Genomic DNA, 15,618 nt, shown 5'->3' with positions numbered 1-15,618 from the left:
AAAAGAACAACAATTCCAGCCCTTTACAGTGGGGCAAAAAAGTATTTAGTCAGCCACCAATTGTGCAAGTTCTCCCACTTAAAAAGATGAGAGAGGCCTGTAATTTTCATCATAGGTACAATTCAACTATGACAGACAAAATGGGAAAAAAATCCAGAAAATCACATTGTAGGATTTTTATGAATTTATTTGCAAATTATGGTGGAAAATAAGTATTTGGTTACCTACAAACAAGCAAGATTTCTGGCTCTTACAGACCTGTAACTTCTTCTTTAAGAGGCTCCTCTGTCCTCCACTCATTACCTGTATTAATGGCACCTGTTTGAACTTGTTATCAGTATAAAATACACCTGTCCACAACCTCAAACAGTCACACTCCAAACTCCACTATGGCCAAGACCAAAGCGCTGTCAAAGGACACCAGAAACAAAATTGTAGACCTGCACCAGGCTGGGAAGACTGAATCTGCAATAGGTAAGCAGCTTTGTTTGATGAAATCAACTGTGGGAGCAATTATTAGGAAATGGAAGACATACAAGACCACTGATAATCTCCCTCGATCTGGGGCTCCACACAAGATCTCACCCCGTGGGGTCAAAATGATCACAAGAACGGTGGGCAAAAATCCCAGAACCACACGGGGGACCTAGTGAATGACCTGGAGAGCTGGGACCAAAGTAACAAAGCCTACCATCAGCAAGGGCATTGAAGATGAAACGTGGCTGGGTCTTTCAGCATGACAATGATCCCAAACACACCGCCCGGGCAACGAAGGAGTGGCTTCGTAAGAAGCATTTCAAGGTCCTGGAGTGGCCTAACCAGTCTCCAGATCTCAACCCCATAGAAAATATTTGGAGGGAGTTGAAAGTCTGTGTTGCCCAGCAACAGCCCCAAAACATCACTGCTCTAGAGGAGATCTGCATGGAGGAATGGGCCAAAATACCAGCAACAGTGTGTGAAAACCTTGTGAAGACTTACAGAAAATGTTTGACCTCTGTCATATAAACAAAGTATTGAGATAAACTTTTGTTATTGACCAAATACTTATTTTCCACCATAATTTGCAAATAAAATCATTAAAAATCCTACAATGTGATTTTCTGGATTTTTTTCTCATTTTGTCTGTCATATAGTTGAAGTGTACCTATGATGAAAATTACAGGCCTCTCATCTTTTTAAGTGGGAGAACTTGCACAATTGGTGGCTGACTAAATACGTTTTTGCCCCACTGTATGTATTATGTGATAGCAGAATGCAACTCCACTAGCAACTCCACTATGCTACTTTCCGTTCACCTTCACCCAACAATAAACAATATCTTGATTGTGAGGTTGAGTTGTTAAAAATAACAGGAACGCATACACACATTCAACCAAAATAGCAGCGTCTGCTTGCCTAAATGAAAAAGAGGATGTCAATGGTGCAGACTAACTTTAGCAACAGGATGTCACTGTTTCAGTTTCTCTGTGTGTGTGTGTCTGTGAGTGTGTGTGTGTGTGTTTGTATGCATGTATGAGTATGTCTGTCTGTGCGTGTCTGTGTGTGTGTCTGTGTGTGGTGGTAAGCTGTTGCAGCAGCACCGAGAGAGAAAAACGATGGTTGTGAAAGCTAAGATGTCAACATAGACCAGAAGTTTGCCTTGTGTCTATTTTTAGCAACAGAAAAACGGGAAGTGATAACTGTTAATTGTGTTAATATCATCATCGTCTTTCCCCCTATTTTTGACACCTTATGATTAAATCTTATGTGTTCCATTTACCACACCAGGGAGAAAAACAATTTGGTGTTGCACACAGGGTGTGACCAAATTTGTGCTCTGTGCTTCAAATAGGACTACGACAACATTTCACTGACTGAGCACGCTACTGTATGTGGTCGTAAGGGTAGCCTACACTTGAAGCACTTTATGAGTGATAGAGATGTCTCCTATATGTGTCTCAAAAAGCACTTCATAACAATGAGGTCATAAAGTGTCCTTAATCACTTCAAAGTAGTGCAATACAGGTATACTTTACACAGACAGCCAAGTTCTACAAAAACTCACAAGTTCTCTGATTTATAAATATGATTGGCTGCATTTCATTTCTGTGGTTGGCATTTTCATGTTGAATGCAAAATGTAGCAGACAGTACATAAAGTATACTGTCGATAGGTGGTGTAGTGTTTCTGAGCGACATCATGGCTGTGGTTCCATGGTAAGAACACAGCTGGTGGTTGTTTGTTGTTCACTAGAGACTTCCTGATCGTTTCCTATCAGGGCATAATTTAGAGCTGGGAGACAACACCTTGCTAAGAAAAGACAAACTAACAAGCAGTAGTTTCAGACAGTGAGATACACAAACTAATAATGTAATTATAGAACGCTCGTGGAAAGGAGCATGTCACCAACATTGTTGCATCCATCTGACCAGGCAGAATGAAAGGCAATACATTTCTCAGTGACTCCGTGGTTGAGCAACTGCTCTCTCCTTGAGTGACAGGGGGCAGGGCTTGGCATGGTTAGCGACATAGTGCAGCATGAGAAGGAGTGAGGTTACTCAAGTAGCAAATGAGTAAACTATAAAAACGGACAGTGTTGCGTATAATATAATAATAATATATGCCATTTAGCAGACGCTTTTATCCAAAGCGACTTACAGTCATGTGTGCATACATTCTACGTATGGGTGGTCCCGGGAATCGAACCCACTACCCTGGCGTTACAAGCGCCATGCTCTACCAACTGAGCTACAGAGGACCAGATTTAACAAACCAAACATTGAAATACCGTTATAGAAGGTAAAGTCAAATTCAAGCCGGTCTGTGAATTAATACCGGTGTATAGTATACCGCCCAGCCCTAGCATAAATCAGTGGGCTCACGCTTTGTTTATAGTCGTCTGCTGTGTGTGTGTGTGTGTGTGTGTGTGTGTGTGTGTGTGTGTGTGTGTGTGTGTGTGTGTGTGTGTGTGTGTGTGTGTGTGTGTGTGTGTGTGTGTGTGTGTGTGTGTGTGTGTGTGTGTGTGTGTGTGTGTGTGTGTGTGTGTGTGTGCGTGTGTGTGTGTGTCCCTGTGTCCCTGACCATTTCCTCTGAAAACACACATCTCTTTATGCTGGTAATACACAGTGTTCTCATGCCTTTGGGTAATTCCTGTAGTAGCTGTTTTTGTTCTCAAGCATAAAGAGAAATGGCAACGTCAATAAATGTATCCATACTGAATCTTGTAGATAAAGTGCCTACTTCTTCAAATACCCAAATCGAGATGGAAAACAAACATGTACTGTAGCTGTACACACACACACATAAACACACACACTCACTCATGCACACACTGATGTGAGTTCACAGAAATATCAATGTGTCTGGATGGAATAAGATCAGGTGATGCTGGACACACCTGGGCATCCTCGCCTGGCATCCTGGTTGAGTCTTACCTCACTGACATTTAAGGCAGGGTGCAAGTGACAGCCCAGAGAGGGGGGTATTTGGTTTTGGGGAATTTTATTAGGATCCCCATTAGCTGTTGCAAAAGCAGCAGATACTCTTCCTGGGGTCCACACAAAACATGAAACATTACATAATACAGAATAGTAATAGACAAGAGCAGAACTACGTAGCCTACATATCTATACAGTGGTTCCTCTTTCCTCCTAAAAGTTGCAGCGTACTGCGGGCGCAGCTTGCATGTTGCCGCAGAATTCTATGGTAAGTTGGTGCCATTAATGCTAGTTGGCGCTAGTTTGACCACCAGAGGCCATATTTGAGAAGTATTTGATAGCCTTCAATAATGGCTGTACTAGAGAATGCGGACACGGGGAGACCGAAGTTCAATTACCCCGATGGGGAGGAAGGGAGTAGGCTGTCCTTGTAAATAAGAATTTTACTTGCTGAGTTAAATAAAGGTTACACTAAGAGCATAACTTTTCTGCACCATCATTTTCTAATTCTAGTCTAACCAATATCCAAATGGAGATTAAGTGAAAATAAAAATCTAATTGATTTATCAAGTTCCCATGCTTGTCTCAAGAGCAGCTCGAATCGGTGCTGAAATAGTTGTAGGCTTTGCTTCAAATCCTATTGCTTCTAACTTCAATATGCTCTTTAAATAAATAAGACCTACACCACTTTTAACAGCACATTACTCAACACCAGTGAGACACCTCCAGGCTGTGTAAGGGCTATTTGACCAAGGAGAGTGATGGAGTGTTGCATCAGATGACCCAGCCTCCAGAATCACCTGACCTCAACTAGTGAGATTGGAATGAGATTGGAATGAGTTGGACCGCAGAGTGAAGGAAAAGCAGGCAACGAGTGCTCAGCATATGTGGGAACTCTTTCAAGATTGTTGGGTAAGCATTCCTCATGAAGCTGGATGAGAGAATCCCAGAGTGTGCAAAGTGGTCATCAAGGCAAAGGGTGGCTACTTTGAAGAATCTAACATCTAAAATATATGTTAACTTTTTTGGCTACTACATGATTCCATGTAAACTACGGTAGACCTACAGTATATCGAAAAACATGACGTGACTCTCCACCAATTATTACATATAATTGGAGGATTCTAAATTCAAATCAAAACCTACCTCAATGGGTCTCCCGGTGGCGGCCGGCACGGGTATCGAACCTGTAGCAACCCATTTTGCACTGCGGGAACCCCATCCACTCCGGGCCCCCATCCACAAAGTATCAAAATACAGAGGTGTTGGTAGAGGTATACAGTATTGTCCTGCTAATAGCCCATAATGGGCTATTATAATACTAACACATGGTGTCAGGTCAGAATAGCAAAACATTTCTTTATTAAAGACTGTACGAAAGAATGTTGAATGAGTGGGTCATCGAGCCATGAATGGGTGAGTCACTCAGCTTTATGTAGGTGCCTGTCATCAACTTGATAATATATAACGATATTTTGGAGGTTATTTCGAAAAACATGTATTTATTTTTTTTTTATAGGGAGAGAAACGCTGGGAGAATTGTGCCACCCATAAAGGCCCAAATATAGCCTGCTAATAGCCATAATGGTGCTGTACAACGTGACCATGTGTTTGAAGAGTATTTTCCAATAAGCAACCATTTGTTTACCTTCATTAGACAACTTTGTTACAATATTTCTGTAATTCACTGATTTATTCCCATAGTAATTTGTTATGTATCCATAACTAAATAAATATCAGCATTTTGAAAGCGTATTTTTATCATTATTTTATTAACGAAAGCATAAAGATGTTGATGAAGAAATACTGTACTGCTGTTTTGAGTTAGAAATGCAACACTCCAGAGTACTTAAGCATCGAATACATCGCAGGTAGGGGGATGTTCACATTGACAGTAGCCTGGTTATAAAGAGTCTATTGTTCTGCTAATTGGGTATTTGAAACCCTGATTCAAAATGCCACCAGCTGTCATTACTACTGTAATGATGGAAACCCCTCTGGGTTTCTGTCAGGGTGGAATGGGAAATATGGTGCTGTACAACGTGATGGTTGGGAGTACAGTACTGGGCTATTTAGCTAAAGAATCCAGTGTCCTGCGAGCACACAGGAGACCTGGGTTCAATTTCCCGACAGAGTGGGCTGTCCTTGTAAATAAAATTTGTTCTTAACTGACTTACCTTGTTAAATAAAGGTTACACTAAGAGCATAACATTTCTACACCTAATCTAACCAATACCCAAACGGAGATTCAGTGAAAATAAAAATAGCATTGATTTATCAAGACCAGTTACCATGCTTGTCTCAGAGCAGCTCGAAAGCGGTGCTGAAAAAGTAGGCTATTGCTTCTAACTTCCAAAAATGCTCTTTTAATAAATATGTCCTGCACCACTTTTAACAGCATATTCTCAACACTAGTGAGACTCATGTTATTGGTGGAGAGTCACGTAATTTCGAAGAAATATGGCATGACCCTCCACCAATAATTACAGAGGTTTGGAGGATATTTCTGTAATTCAGGGATATTTATTCCCATAGTAATTCGTTATGGATCCATAACTAAATAAACATCAGCATTTTGAAAGAGTATTTGTATCATTATTTTATTAATGAAGCATAAAGATGCCATTATTAGTTACATTGTTTTAGTTTGAACGTGCAGACTGGCACTAAGAACAGAACAGCAGGAATATTTCCCTAGTCGGCACTATTATTAGTGCAAAGCCCCTTAAATATTTTGGAGATAATTTTTTTTCAAATAATGTAAAATGTGTGAGAAAAGGCCATTCTTGAACATGGGGTGAGACATTGTACTAATTTGTAAATAAAACCAGTTTGTTATTTAGAATGATGTCTGTTTTGGAGGAGAAAACGAAAAACCTACAGTCATCTCTTGGTTCTCCCAGTCGAGGACGGCACGGGTATTGAACCAGACTATGTAGCAACACAGCTTGCACTGCTATGCAGCGTCTTAGACCATTGCACCACTCAGGCGCTGTACACCGTGATCGGTTGGGAGTGGGCTACAGTACAACAGTAAGAGCAAAATAATCCTAACAAAATCAAATAAGAAAAACCTTAGTGTAACTACAGTGTTAGTAAGTAATACTGAAGTCGAGCACAATTATCAGTTTCTATTTAGGTTTATGTCAACCATTTATTGCCAGTTAGAGACACAGTAGGACCCAAAAGCATAATCAGTGCTCTAACTCCGCCTTGCGCTGGTCTGGAGCAATGAAGCGCTGACACTAGGTACCATACAAAACCACAAATTTACCTCTAAGTCCCAAGGTGTAAGCTCACAACTTCTAAAGAGGAACCACTGTACATACACACAAACTATCTAGGTCAAATGGGGAGAGGCGTTGTGCCGTGGTGTTGTTTCATCTGTTTTTTGAAACCCAGGTTTTCTGTTCATTTGAGCAATAATGTGACGCAACGGAGTTCAATGCAATAATGGCTCTATATAATACTTTACGTTTTCTTGAATTTGTTCTGGTTGGGGACTGTGAAAAGTCCCCTGGTGGCATGTCTGGTGGAGTAGTGTGATTGTCAGAGCTGTGTGTAAAGTTGACAATGCAAGCCATTTGGGATTTTCAACACATTCATGTTTCTTATTAAAAACATTTGAATAAAAGGGGTGATAGACGGAGAGAGAGAATGAGACATGCACTCGAGATTCAGTACACTCTTACCTCTTTCAATTTCAACCTGGATCCTCTCTCTCCCTTTCATTCTCTCTGTCTGTAAAAAACGCACATGCATGTAAACACACATACAGACACAGAACCAATGTTACCCACACTTAAGACACTCCACACCGTCGCTCTCATGGCTCTTATTAGTTATTATGGCGACGTAATGAGGGTTTATCATACTAAAATGTAATAGTTATTCCAGGTGTTTCAATCTTACTTGCCCCACACCCCATTTCAAGAGTTTTCCAGATGTACTGGAATCTGTTGTTTGGTGATGGGGCTGTGTGTCATGCATATTTGACCTGCAGTAATACGTGTGTGGGTGTGTTTTCCCTCTGAAAGTACTGTTTTACTGAACCGTCTCGCAGACATCTCTCTCTTAGTCATTTCTCCACTCGGGGTACATATTCATAAATTGTCTCAGAGTAGGAGTGCTGATCTTGGATCAGTTTTTCATTTCCGATCATAATGAATACAATTCCATTGACAATTTCATACTGTCATTTTGGACCAATGCTATTTGGGTAACTCTTCTACCCAGTATTATAACGCACCACAAATCTTATTAACAGGTATTTATACGTGTATTCATACATTATAAACTGGTGGCTCATAGAAAACGATATGGTAAAGAGTTAGGAACATTGTTTACTCCTACTATTCACTAATACTGTCTTAATAAACTCCTACTGTTCACCAGGTCATAAATGGTAGTGTAAGTGTTATGAAGGTGACTCATGGACTTGTGACACGGTAAAGAGTGCTGGACATTGTGTAGCAAGCTATACAGATAGTTCACGAAGGTTTTATGATGGAGGGTTTCCATTTGTTTTGACAGTGAGCTCTTAATCCTTACCTGTCCTACCTAGCTGAATGCGGTATGCCAGTGTTAGGACACGGGCCCTCTACGGGAAGTATGTGAGTAATGCTGCTGACTAATGTTTGTCATGGCATTCAGAAACCGTGGTACATTTCCATCATATTCCTCTGCTCCCACCCTGAGGGAAAGGTGTCTCCACCCTCCATTTCTGTCCTTTCTTTCTATCTGCAGTGTTTTTAATGAAGCCTTCCATACAAGGACATAGAAACTGCTTGGAGGAAGAGCCAATGTCTCAATCCTTTCGACACCTAAACATGGCTTGGTGTCAGTTGAATCAATAAACGAATCTACACTGAACAAAAATACATATGCGACATGCAACAACTTCAAAAATGTTACTGAGATACGGTTCATTTAAGAGAATCAGGCAATTGAAACGATGTCCTCATCTAGGGATTTCACGTGACTGGGAATACAGATGTGCATCTGTTGGTCAAAGATACCTTAACAAAAAGGTAGGGGCGAGGATCAGAAAACCAGTCGGTATCTGGTGTGACCACCATTTTCCTCATGCAGAGCAACACATCTCCTTTCGCATAGAGTTGTATCAGGCTGTTGATTGTAGCCTGTAGATGTTGTCCCACTCCTCTTCAATGGCTGTGAGAAGTTGCTGGATATTGGCGGGAACTGGAACACACTGTCGTACACGTCAATCCAGAGCATCCCAAAAACATGGTCAATGGGTGGCATGTCTGATGAGTATGCAGGCCGTGGAAGAACTGGGACATTTTTAGGATCTCGTCATGGTACCTCTGTGCATTCAAAGTACCCGCAAAACACCAGTCTCAACGTCAACAGTTGAAGAGGCGACGCCGGGATGCTGGCCTTCTAGGCAGAGTTCCTCTGTCCAATGTCTGTGTACTTTTATTTTTATTGGCCAGAGATATGGCTTTTTCTTTGCAGCTCCCGGAGTCGCCTCTTCACTGTTGACGTTGAGACGGGTGTTTTGCGGGTACTATTTAATGAAGTTGCCAGTTGAGGACTTGTGACTTGTTTCTCAAACTAGACACTCTAATATACTTGTCCTCTTGCTCAGCTGTGCACCGGGGCCTCCCATTGCTCTTTCTATTCTGGTTAGGGACAGTTTGCGCTGTACTGTGAAGGGAATGGTACGCAGCGCTGTACGAGATCTGCAGTTTGTTGGTAATTTCTCGCATGGCATAGCCATCATTTCTCAGAACAAGAATAGACTGACAAGTTTCAGAAGAAAGTTATTTGTTTCTGGCCATTTTGAGCCTGTAATCAAACCACCAATGCTGATGCTTAAGATACTCAACTTGTCTAAAGAAGGCCCGTTTTATTTCTTCTTTAATCAGGACAACAGTTTTCAGTTGTGGTAACATAATTGCAAAATGGTTTTCTAATGATCAATTAGCCTTTTAAAATTATAAACTTGGATTAGCTAACATAACGTGCCATTGGAACACAGGAGTGATGGTTGCTGATAATGGGCCTCTGTACGCCTATGTAGATATTCCATAAAAATTCAGCCGTTTCCAGCTACAATAGTCAATTACAACATTAAAAATGTCTACACTGTATTTCTGATCAATTTGATGTTATTTTAAATGGACAAAAAATGTGCTTTTCTTTAAAAAACAAGGACATTTCTAAGTGACCCCAAAGTTTTGAAGGGTAGTGTATGTATGTGAAGTGTTATGTGACAAAACTGGACATTTTAGAGTGATCTTTCATTGTCCCCAGCACAAGGTGTACCTGTGTGAAAATCATGCCTTTTAATCAGCTTCTTGATACGCCACACCTATCAGCTCGATGGATTTTCTTGGCACAGGAGAAATGCTCACTAACAAGGATGTCAACAAATTTGTGCATGAGCGTGTGCGTGTGCGTGTGTGTGTGTGTGTGTGTGTGTGTGTGTGTGTGTGTGTGTGTGTGTGTGTGTGTGTGTGTGTGTGTGTGTGTGTGTGTGTGTGTGTGTGTGTGTGTGTGCGTGTGTGCGTGTGTGCGTGTGCGTGCGTGCGTGCGTGCGTGCGTGTGCATACCATCATTGGTATGTTTTCATCACACAAGTCTAGACTATTCCATGGGGTCAGTCATCCCTTTTCAAGTGTGGCCCGGTACGGACATCAGCATGGGGGCCTTGACTGGGCGGTGACAAGAAACAACACAAAGGAATAAGAGAGAAAAAGAGAGGAAAGAAAGGGAGAGCTTGAGAGTCATGGCAGGGTTTTCTATTTGGGGGATTTTGTCCCAATAGCAGGGACAGTCCGGAGACCGATTGACGTGGTTCAGTCTGGTGCTTAGAATGCATCACCTCAGCTTCGGTTCATTCCTAGTTTACCCATTCTCCAGTCTAATTGTCCAATCTAACAAAGAAAGCCTTGGATCTTCATCACTAATAATCTCCCTCTTTCTTTTACCTCCTCTCTTCCTCCCTCCCTCTCTCCATAGTGGATGGGCTAATCCCTCGCGAGGCTTCGTCACCACTCCGGCCGGTGCGGCCCATGGACCTGCGTACCCAGGGGCTGGTGCGACCCGGGCCGGACTCAGCCATGCTGGCCCCCACCTCCCCCATTCCTGGGGGCCTTCTCAGCCCAGCACTGTGCCAAGTACTCCCAGCAGCTGTTGCCACAGCACATCCAGGTGAGCATCCCTTCCATAGAGATGGATGGAGAGCACACTTCCAACCTAGCCTGCTTTCAAATGTAAATAGTCCTCAACTGCGCTGTCAAAGCGGCCACAAAAGAAATCAATGGCAAAGATAGGTGTGCCCTCTTTCCATATAATCCCCCTCTCTTTCCATTGACTGATATCACTTCCTAAATACAGTCTTCACTGCACCCAAATGAATGGGAATGTTAATGGTCTCGTTTCAGTACGAGTTTGACAGGGAGCAGAGTCGGCAGGAGAAAGAGCAGGAGAAGAGACAGGAGCTGCAGCAGCTGATGCACAAGGACAAGAGCGAGCAGAGTAAGTTACAGCGCCCCATAGCTGTGTGGAGGAAAAATGGCATGCAATAGAAATGAGTGCAACGTTATCAGTATGTCATGTATCAGGATCGCTTACAGTAGCATGTAAACTATGATGACCATGAATGTCTTTTTAGAAATGCAATGTATGATGACAGCAGTGCGATCGTGTAGGTAGTTTAGGTGTTTGTGCACATGGTTTTCGGTTGTTTATTGTTGAGGCCCCACTAATGATCCTCAGAATGTGGTTGTCTGTAACGGAGGGAGTTCCTTGAGATTAGTCGCAGTCTATTTTCACATGAAACCTAAGTCAGAAAAAGGAAGCGAGTCACTTAATAATTGTAAATGTCATGTTGTTTGTTGCCTTTTACTTTTCGGGAAGGAAGTGCCTACTAAAGAATGCGACCTAGCTATCTGTCAGTCACCAAATTCCTAAGAACCCGCCCTTCAAAGTTCAGCTTCAATAAATTGTCCTTGAGTAACTTGCATTATCCAAGTCATAGCAGTCAGATCTGACTAGTAATTACAAGGGAAATGCCTAGCATCTTTCCTCTTTATCTAATGTTGAAATCTTAGGTAGGCACATTGAGTACTCAGTCTAGTAGATTATAGATATTTGACTCAGGTGAAACTGCTTGTCCTAATATACAATACAGATAAAATCGGTATATTGGAATATATTGTTTTGTGTCCCTCCGCTAACCCAAATAGGTTAAGATTTAGTGAATGCTGCGCCTAGCTTTGCTTCATTTTCAGGTTCTTGTCTCTGATTGGGTGACTCTGTTGACGGACAGGTGCTGTAGTGATCCCCTGGTGAAACCAGAAACTCAGAAGCCAAATCCTGAGAGGAGGAGCAGGCCGCCCTGGAGAGGACCGCCTCCAACCTCTTGGCAGCACCCGCCCAGGGTTACAGGTGAAGACCAGCCAGTAAGGAGACGTTGATTAAAGTTTCTCAGTTTTTTTTTTTGCATTCGATTTTTTAAAAATGTGAAAAAATGAAGTGACCGAGAGAGCTGTGTCCACTCGTGGAAATACGCTGTTTATTAGACTCCCGTGGCTTTGGCGGGAGTACCATCTTGTTCTATTCACCTTTCCAATCATGTCCCACAAATGATCCCCATAAGAGATGGAAGTAAGGAAGATTAACCTCTAAGACAATTTGGATAAGCCCGAGTGACTCAATAGATTAGGTGATAGGTGAAATAAGCCTGGCTGAGCGACTCACTAACTTCTATCAATGGTTGTGCTGCAGGTGAAGCATTATTTCACAATACAATATGTTACTGTCCATTTTCCTCAAAATGATTGTTGTGAGGTCACCAGGACATACACAAGATTGATACAGCACAATGCAGCACAAGACAACAAACACCTAACAATGATTGTTCATGGTTTTGGTGGATGACTCTCAACTGGCTGTTTAGGGAATTGGCCCCAGATCCTGACATGACCCCAAAGCCTCTCATGGTGACTCCTGATGTCCATCATCCACTATGTGACCAACGCAAGGACATGCCCCTCAGAAGAACAGGTGAGTCATTTTTTTTAAAATGTAGCTTGTACTTTCTTTGTAGAGACATTTGTACTTTGTACAGTACAGTTAGAACAAAAGATCCTTTCCTGTTCTCACTATGGTGTCATGAGGTGACACTATGGTGTCATGCAGTTGACTCCTGACAATGGTTTGGGGGATCTGCCATCAATGGCGAGCACAGGAGTGCTGATCTAAGATCGGTTTTGCCTTTGAGTACGTCATGAATAAGATTACATGGACGGGGGGGGTGGACCTGATCCTAGCACTCATATACTCACTTTATGAATACCGGCCCAGGTATTCCAGAGCAAATGAAGGTACTACATGCCTTTTAACACAGAGTAGGTAATGCTTGAGAAGGAAATACAGATTCATTTTAAATGGAGCCATATCACATTACTTCCATTTGTAGTTGTCTGGTGAGTTATGCAGTTCGATGCATGTTAACACACATATAGCGAACATTGATGTAGAGAGAGACAGACACAGAAAGAGGCAGAGACAAAGTGGGAGTCGCCAAGCCTAAAAAGGAAGGAAAAATAACACTGTAGAGAGAGAGAGAGAGAGGGAGAGAGAGAGAGAGAGAGAGAGAGAGAGAGAGAGAGAGAGAGAGAGAGAGAGAGACTGAGAAAGACCAAAAGCTATTACGTAACTAAAGTATGTGTAAAATGAACCACGTGTGAGAATCTCAGACATGTCTGTCTGACTGGGCGTGTGAATGACGTGCGGACATAGAGGTGAATAGAGGCCAAACTTTCCACCATGCACAAATTAACTAATAGGATAGAGATAGTCCTCAATGCCATGGTCACAGAATTGAACAATTGCAAAAGTGTGGCCTCTTTCCATTATATGCATAAGTACTACTAAGGAGTGGTCCCTACTAAACTATGTCACCTGGAGGACTATTGCAATGCCATTATTTACCTGTGTTACCCGGGCAGCATTGGCCATTTGAGGCTACACGCCCCTCAGCCTCTGTATTAAAATCCGACAACAATACCAGACTGTCATGGGTGTCTTTTGTCTGTGCTAAGCCGCTCGCTGATTGATCGTTTGGTTAGGCCTATTGTGGTCATTGCCAAAGTAAACATGAAACTTTTGGCACTGCTGTCAACTCTTTTGTTATTTGTTCAGCTGGGGCGTAGAAGAGCTTTTGGGTTTTGTTATGTAAAAGGGTATTGCTTTATGCTGGCATAGCACATTATGGATTTGTAGCCATTTTTAGTTTAATACTGTTGGAATGGCGAAGGAGGAATTCAGATATTCGGCACAATCTACTTTTGCGTGTGTGTGTGTGTGTGTGTGTGTGTGTGTGTGTGTGTGTGTGTGTGTGTGTGTGTGTGTGTGTGTGTGTGTGTGTGTGTGTGTGTGTGTGTGTGTGTGTGTGTGTGTGTGTGTGTGTGTGTGTGTGTGTGTGTGTGTGTTGTGTGTGTGTATTTTCATGTACGTGTGTGTGCGTTAATTAATGCGTGTGTGTGTTTGTGTGCGTCTGCGCATGTTTGCTCGTGTGTGTGTGTGTGTTCAGCCTCGGAGCCCATCCTGAAGGTGAAGAGTAAACTGAAGAAGCACATCAACTCCAGACAGAACCCTCTCCAACGCAAAACCAGTGCTCCCCCTACTGTCAAGCACAGAACGCCGGACACTCAGGGTAACGTAGTCCTTCCTGCCTCGTTGTGTACACCGTCTATCAAACCAACCTCTATCTCTTCCTGGTGCTGTAGCCACAGTGTCTGAGCACTTTGGCTTCGGCCTAACACTAACATTCCTGGGTCGTATTCATTAGGGCACAAAGTAGAATATATATTTTTCTCAGCGGCAAATGTAAACAAGCATTTCCTATTGGACAATTTCAGGTAAATGTAAACAAGCATTTCCTATTGGACAATTTCAGGTAAATGTAAACAAGCATTTCCTATTGGACAATTTCAGTGAGTTTACATCCCTTTGGTGCCAAATGAATATGGCCAGGGTCTTGTTGATGAAGTGATTAGTTGAATCAGGTGTGTTAGTGCTGGGCGGACTAGTGTTTGTTTACCGCCACTAACACACACACACACACACACACACACACACACACACACACACACACACACACACACACACACACACACACACACACACACACACACACACACACACACACACACACACACACACACACACACACACACACACACACACAAATCTGTTATCCTACATGTCAGTATCTCTTTAGCTGATTGGCTATCCCTCCCTTCCATCCTGCAGACTATTCCCCCAGCAGCAGTAGCACTCCAGTGTCGGGGTGCAGCTCGCCCAATGACAGCCTCCTCTCAGATAGCCCACTTACTACCGGACTGGCCCACGAGGTGAGCCCCACTCAACCCCCCTCCACCATTCGCACCTCTATCCTCCAACCCCACTGTACTCCCAAGTACAATATAAGTATATTGTAACAATGAGTAATTACAATACTGGTAACTATAAGAATAATTTCACAGTAAAAATTATCACACTAATGTTAAGTGTGACCCAGTTTATGTATACAATATGCTATTGTAATTTTTTTTAAAGATGCTAAAACTGATTTTAATTCATGAAATCTGTTCCAAAGCATTCCCATGAATAAAAAATGAGACATAAGTGATCGTATATCGATGTAATCAAGATATGAAATAATTGTTATTTTCAAATACAATTTATTTTTGGGCTTAGTTGTGGTCAATTTGCAGTGTACCAATGATTATAATTAAGTTCCGGCCGCACGACCATCCGCTCCAACAATAATTGGCCCGCGACTGAATCTAGTTGCCTACCTCTGCAGTATAGTATGTGCCTGTTCTGCTCAACTCCCCATCTATCCAACAAGCATCAACAAAATTAACACTTCCATACCTGATTGAGCCATTTCGTACCACGCACAATGTCACACGATGTCACATTCACTACCATATTAGAACACACACTAGGTACAGTACCACAGTTGCTTCAGAATCTCAGTATAAGAACAACATGAGTGTCAGGGCCAGAATTGGTTATGGATTCCCACGAAGTTTAGTGAGGTGTGTGTGTTCAGGTTTAAAAGAACTTTATTAGCTGTAAATGGCGTTCAATGTTTCCTCCCATGGAATTGTATTCCTTTACTACAATACAGTGGGGAGAAGTATTTGATACACTGCTG

The 15,618-nt window shown here is 42.3% G+C and overlaps 1 protein-coding gene across 1 annotated transcript; it reads left to right on the top strand.

Annotated features, from left to right (window-relative positions):
• The first annotated feature begins 12,236 nt into the window (after positions 1 to 12,236).
• Positions 12,237 to 15,099, top strand: LOC124028679 (histone deacetylase 7-like). The gene is made up of 3 exons (XM_046340681.1): positions 12,237 to 12,452; positions 13,984 to 14,106; positions 14,706 to 15,099. Exons 1-3 carry the CDS (start codon positions 12,323 to 12,325, stop codon positions 14,891 to 14,893), a joined length of 441 nt encoding a protein of 146 aa, XP_046196637.1. The 5' UTR covers positions 12,237 to 12,322; the 3' UTR covers positions 14,894 to 15,099.
• Positions 15,100 to 15,618: the final 519 nt, after the last annotated feature.

Source organism: Oncorhynchus gorbuscha, unplaced genomic scaffold (genome assembly GCF_021184085.1).
Source record: "Oncorhynchus gorbuscha isolate QuinsamMale2020 ecotype Even-year unplaced genomic scaffold, OgorEven_v1.0 Un_scaffold_4654, whole genome shotgun sequence".
NCBI classification, from domain to species: domain Eukaryota; kingdom Metazoa; phylum Chordata; class Actinopteri; order Salmoniformes; family Salmonidae; genus Oncorhynchus; species Oncorhynchus gorbuscha.
This window is presented reverse-complemented; position numbering and strand designations above follow the sequence as displayed.

What these genes read in the sequence shown, in the direction of transcription:
- LOC124028679 (XM_046340681.1), top strand. Translation starts at nt 12,323, where the DNA reads ATGACTCTCAACTGGCTGTTTAGGGAATTGGCCCCAGATCCTGACATG. An exon ending in CATGCCCCTCAGAAGAACAG is followed by an intron (nt 12,453 to 13,983) that starts GTGAGTCATTTT and finishes GTGTGTGTTCAG; the next exon opens with CCTCGGAGCCCATCCTGAAG. An exon ending in CAGAACGCCGGACACTCAGG is followed by an intron (nt 14,107 to 14,705) that starts GTAACGTAGTCC and finishes TCCATCCTGCAG; the next exon opens with ACTATTCCCCCAGCAGCAGT.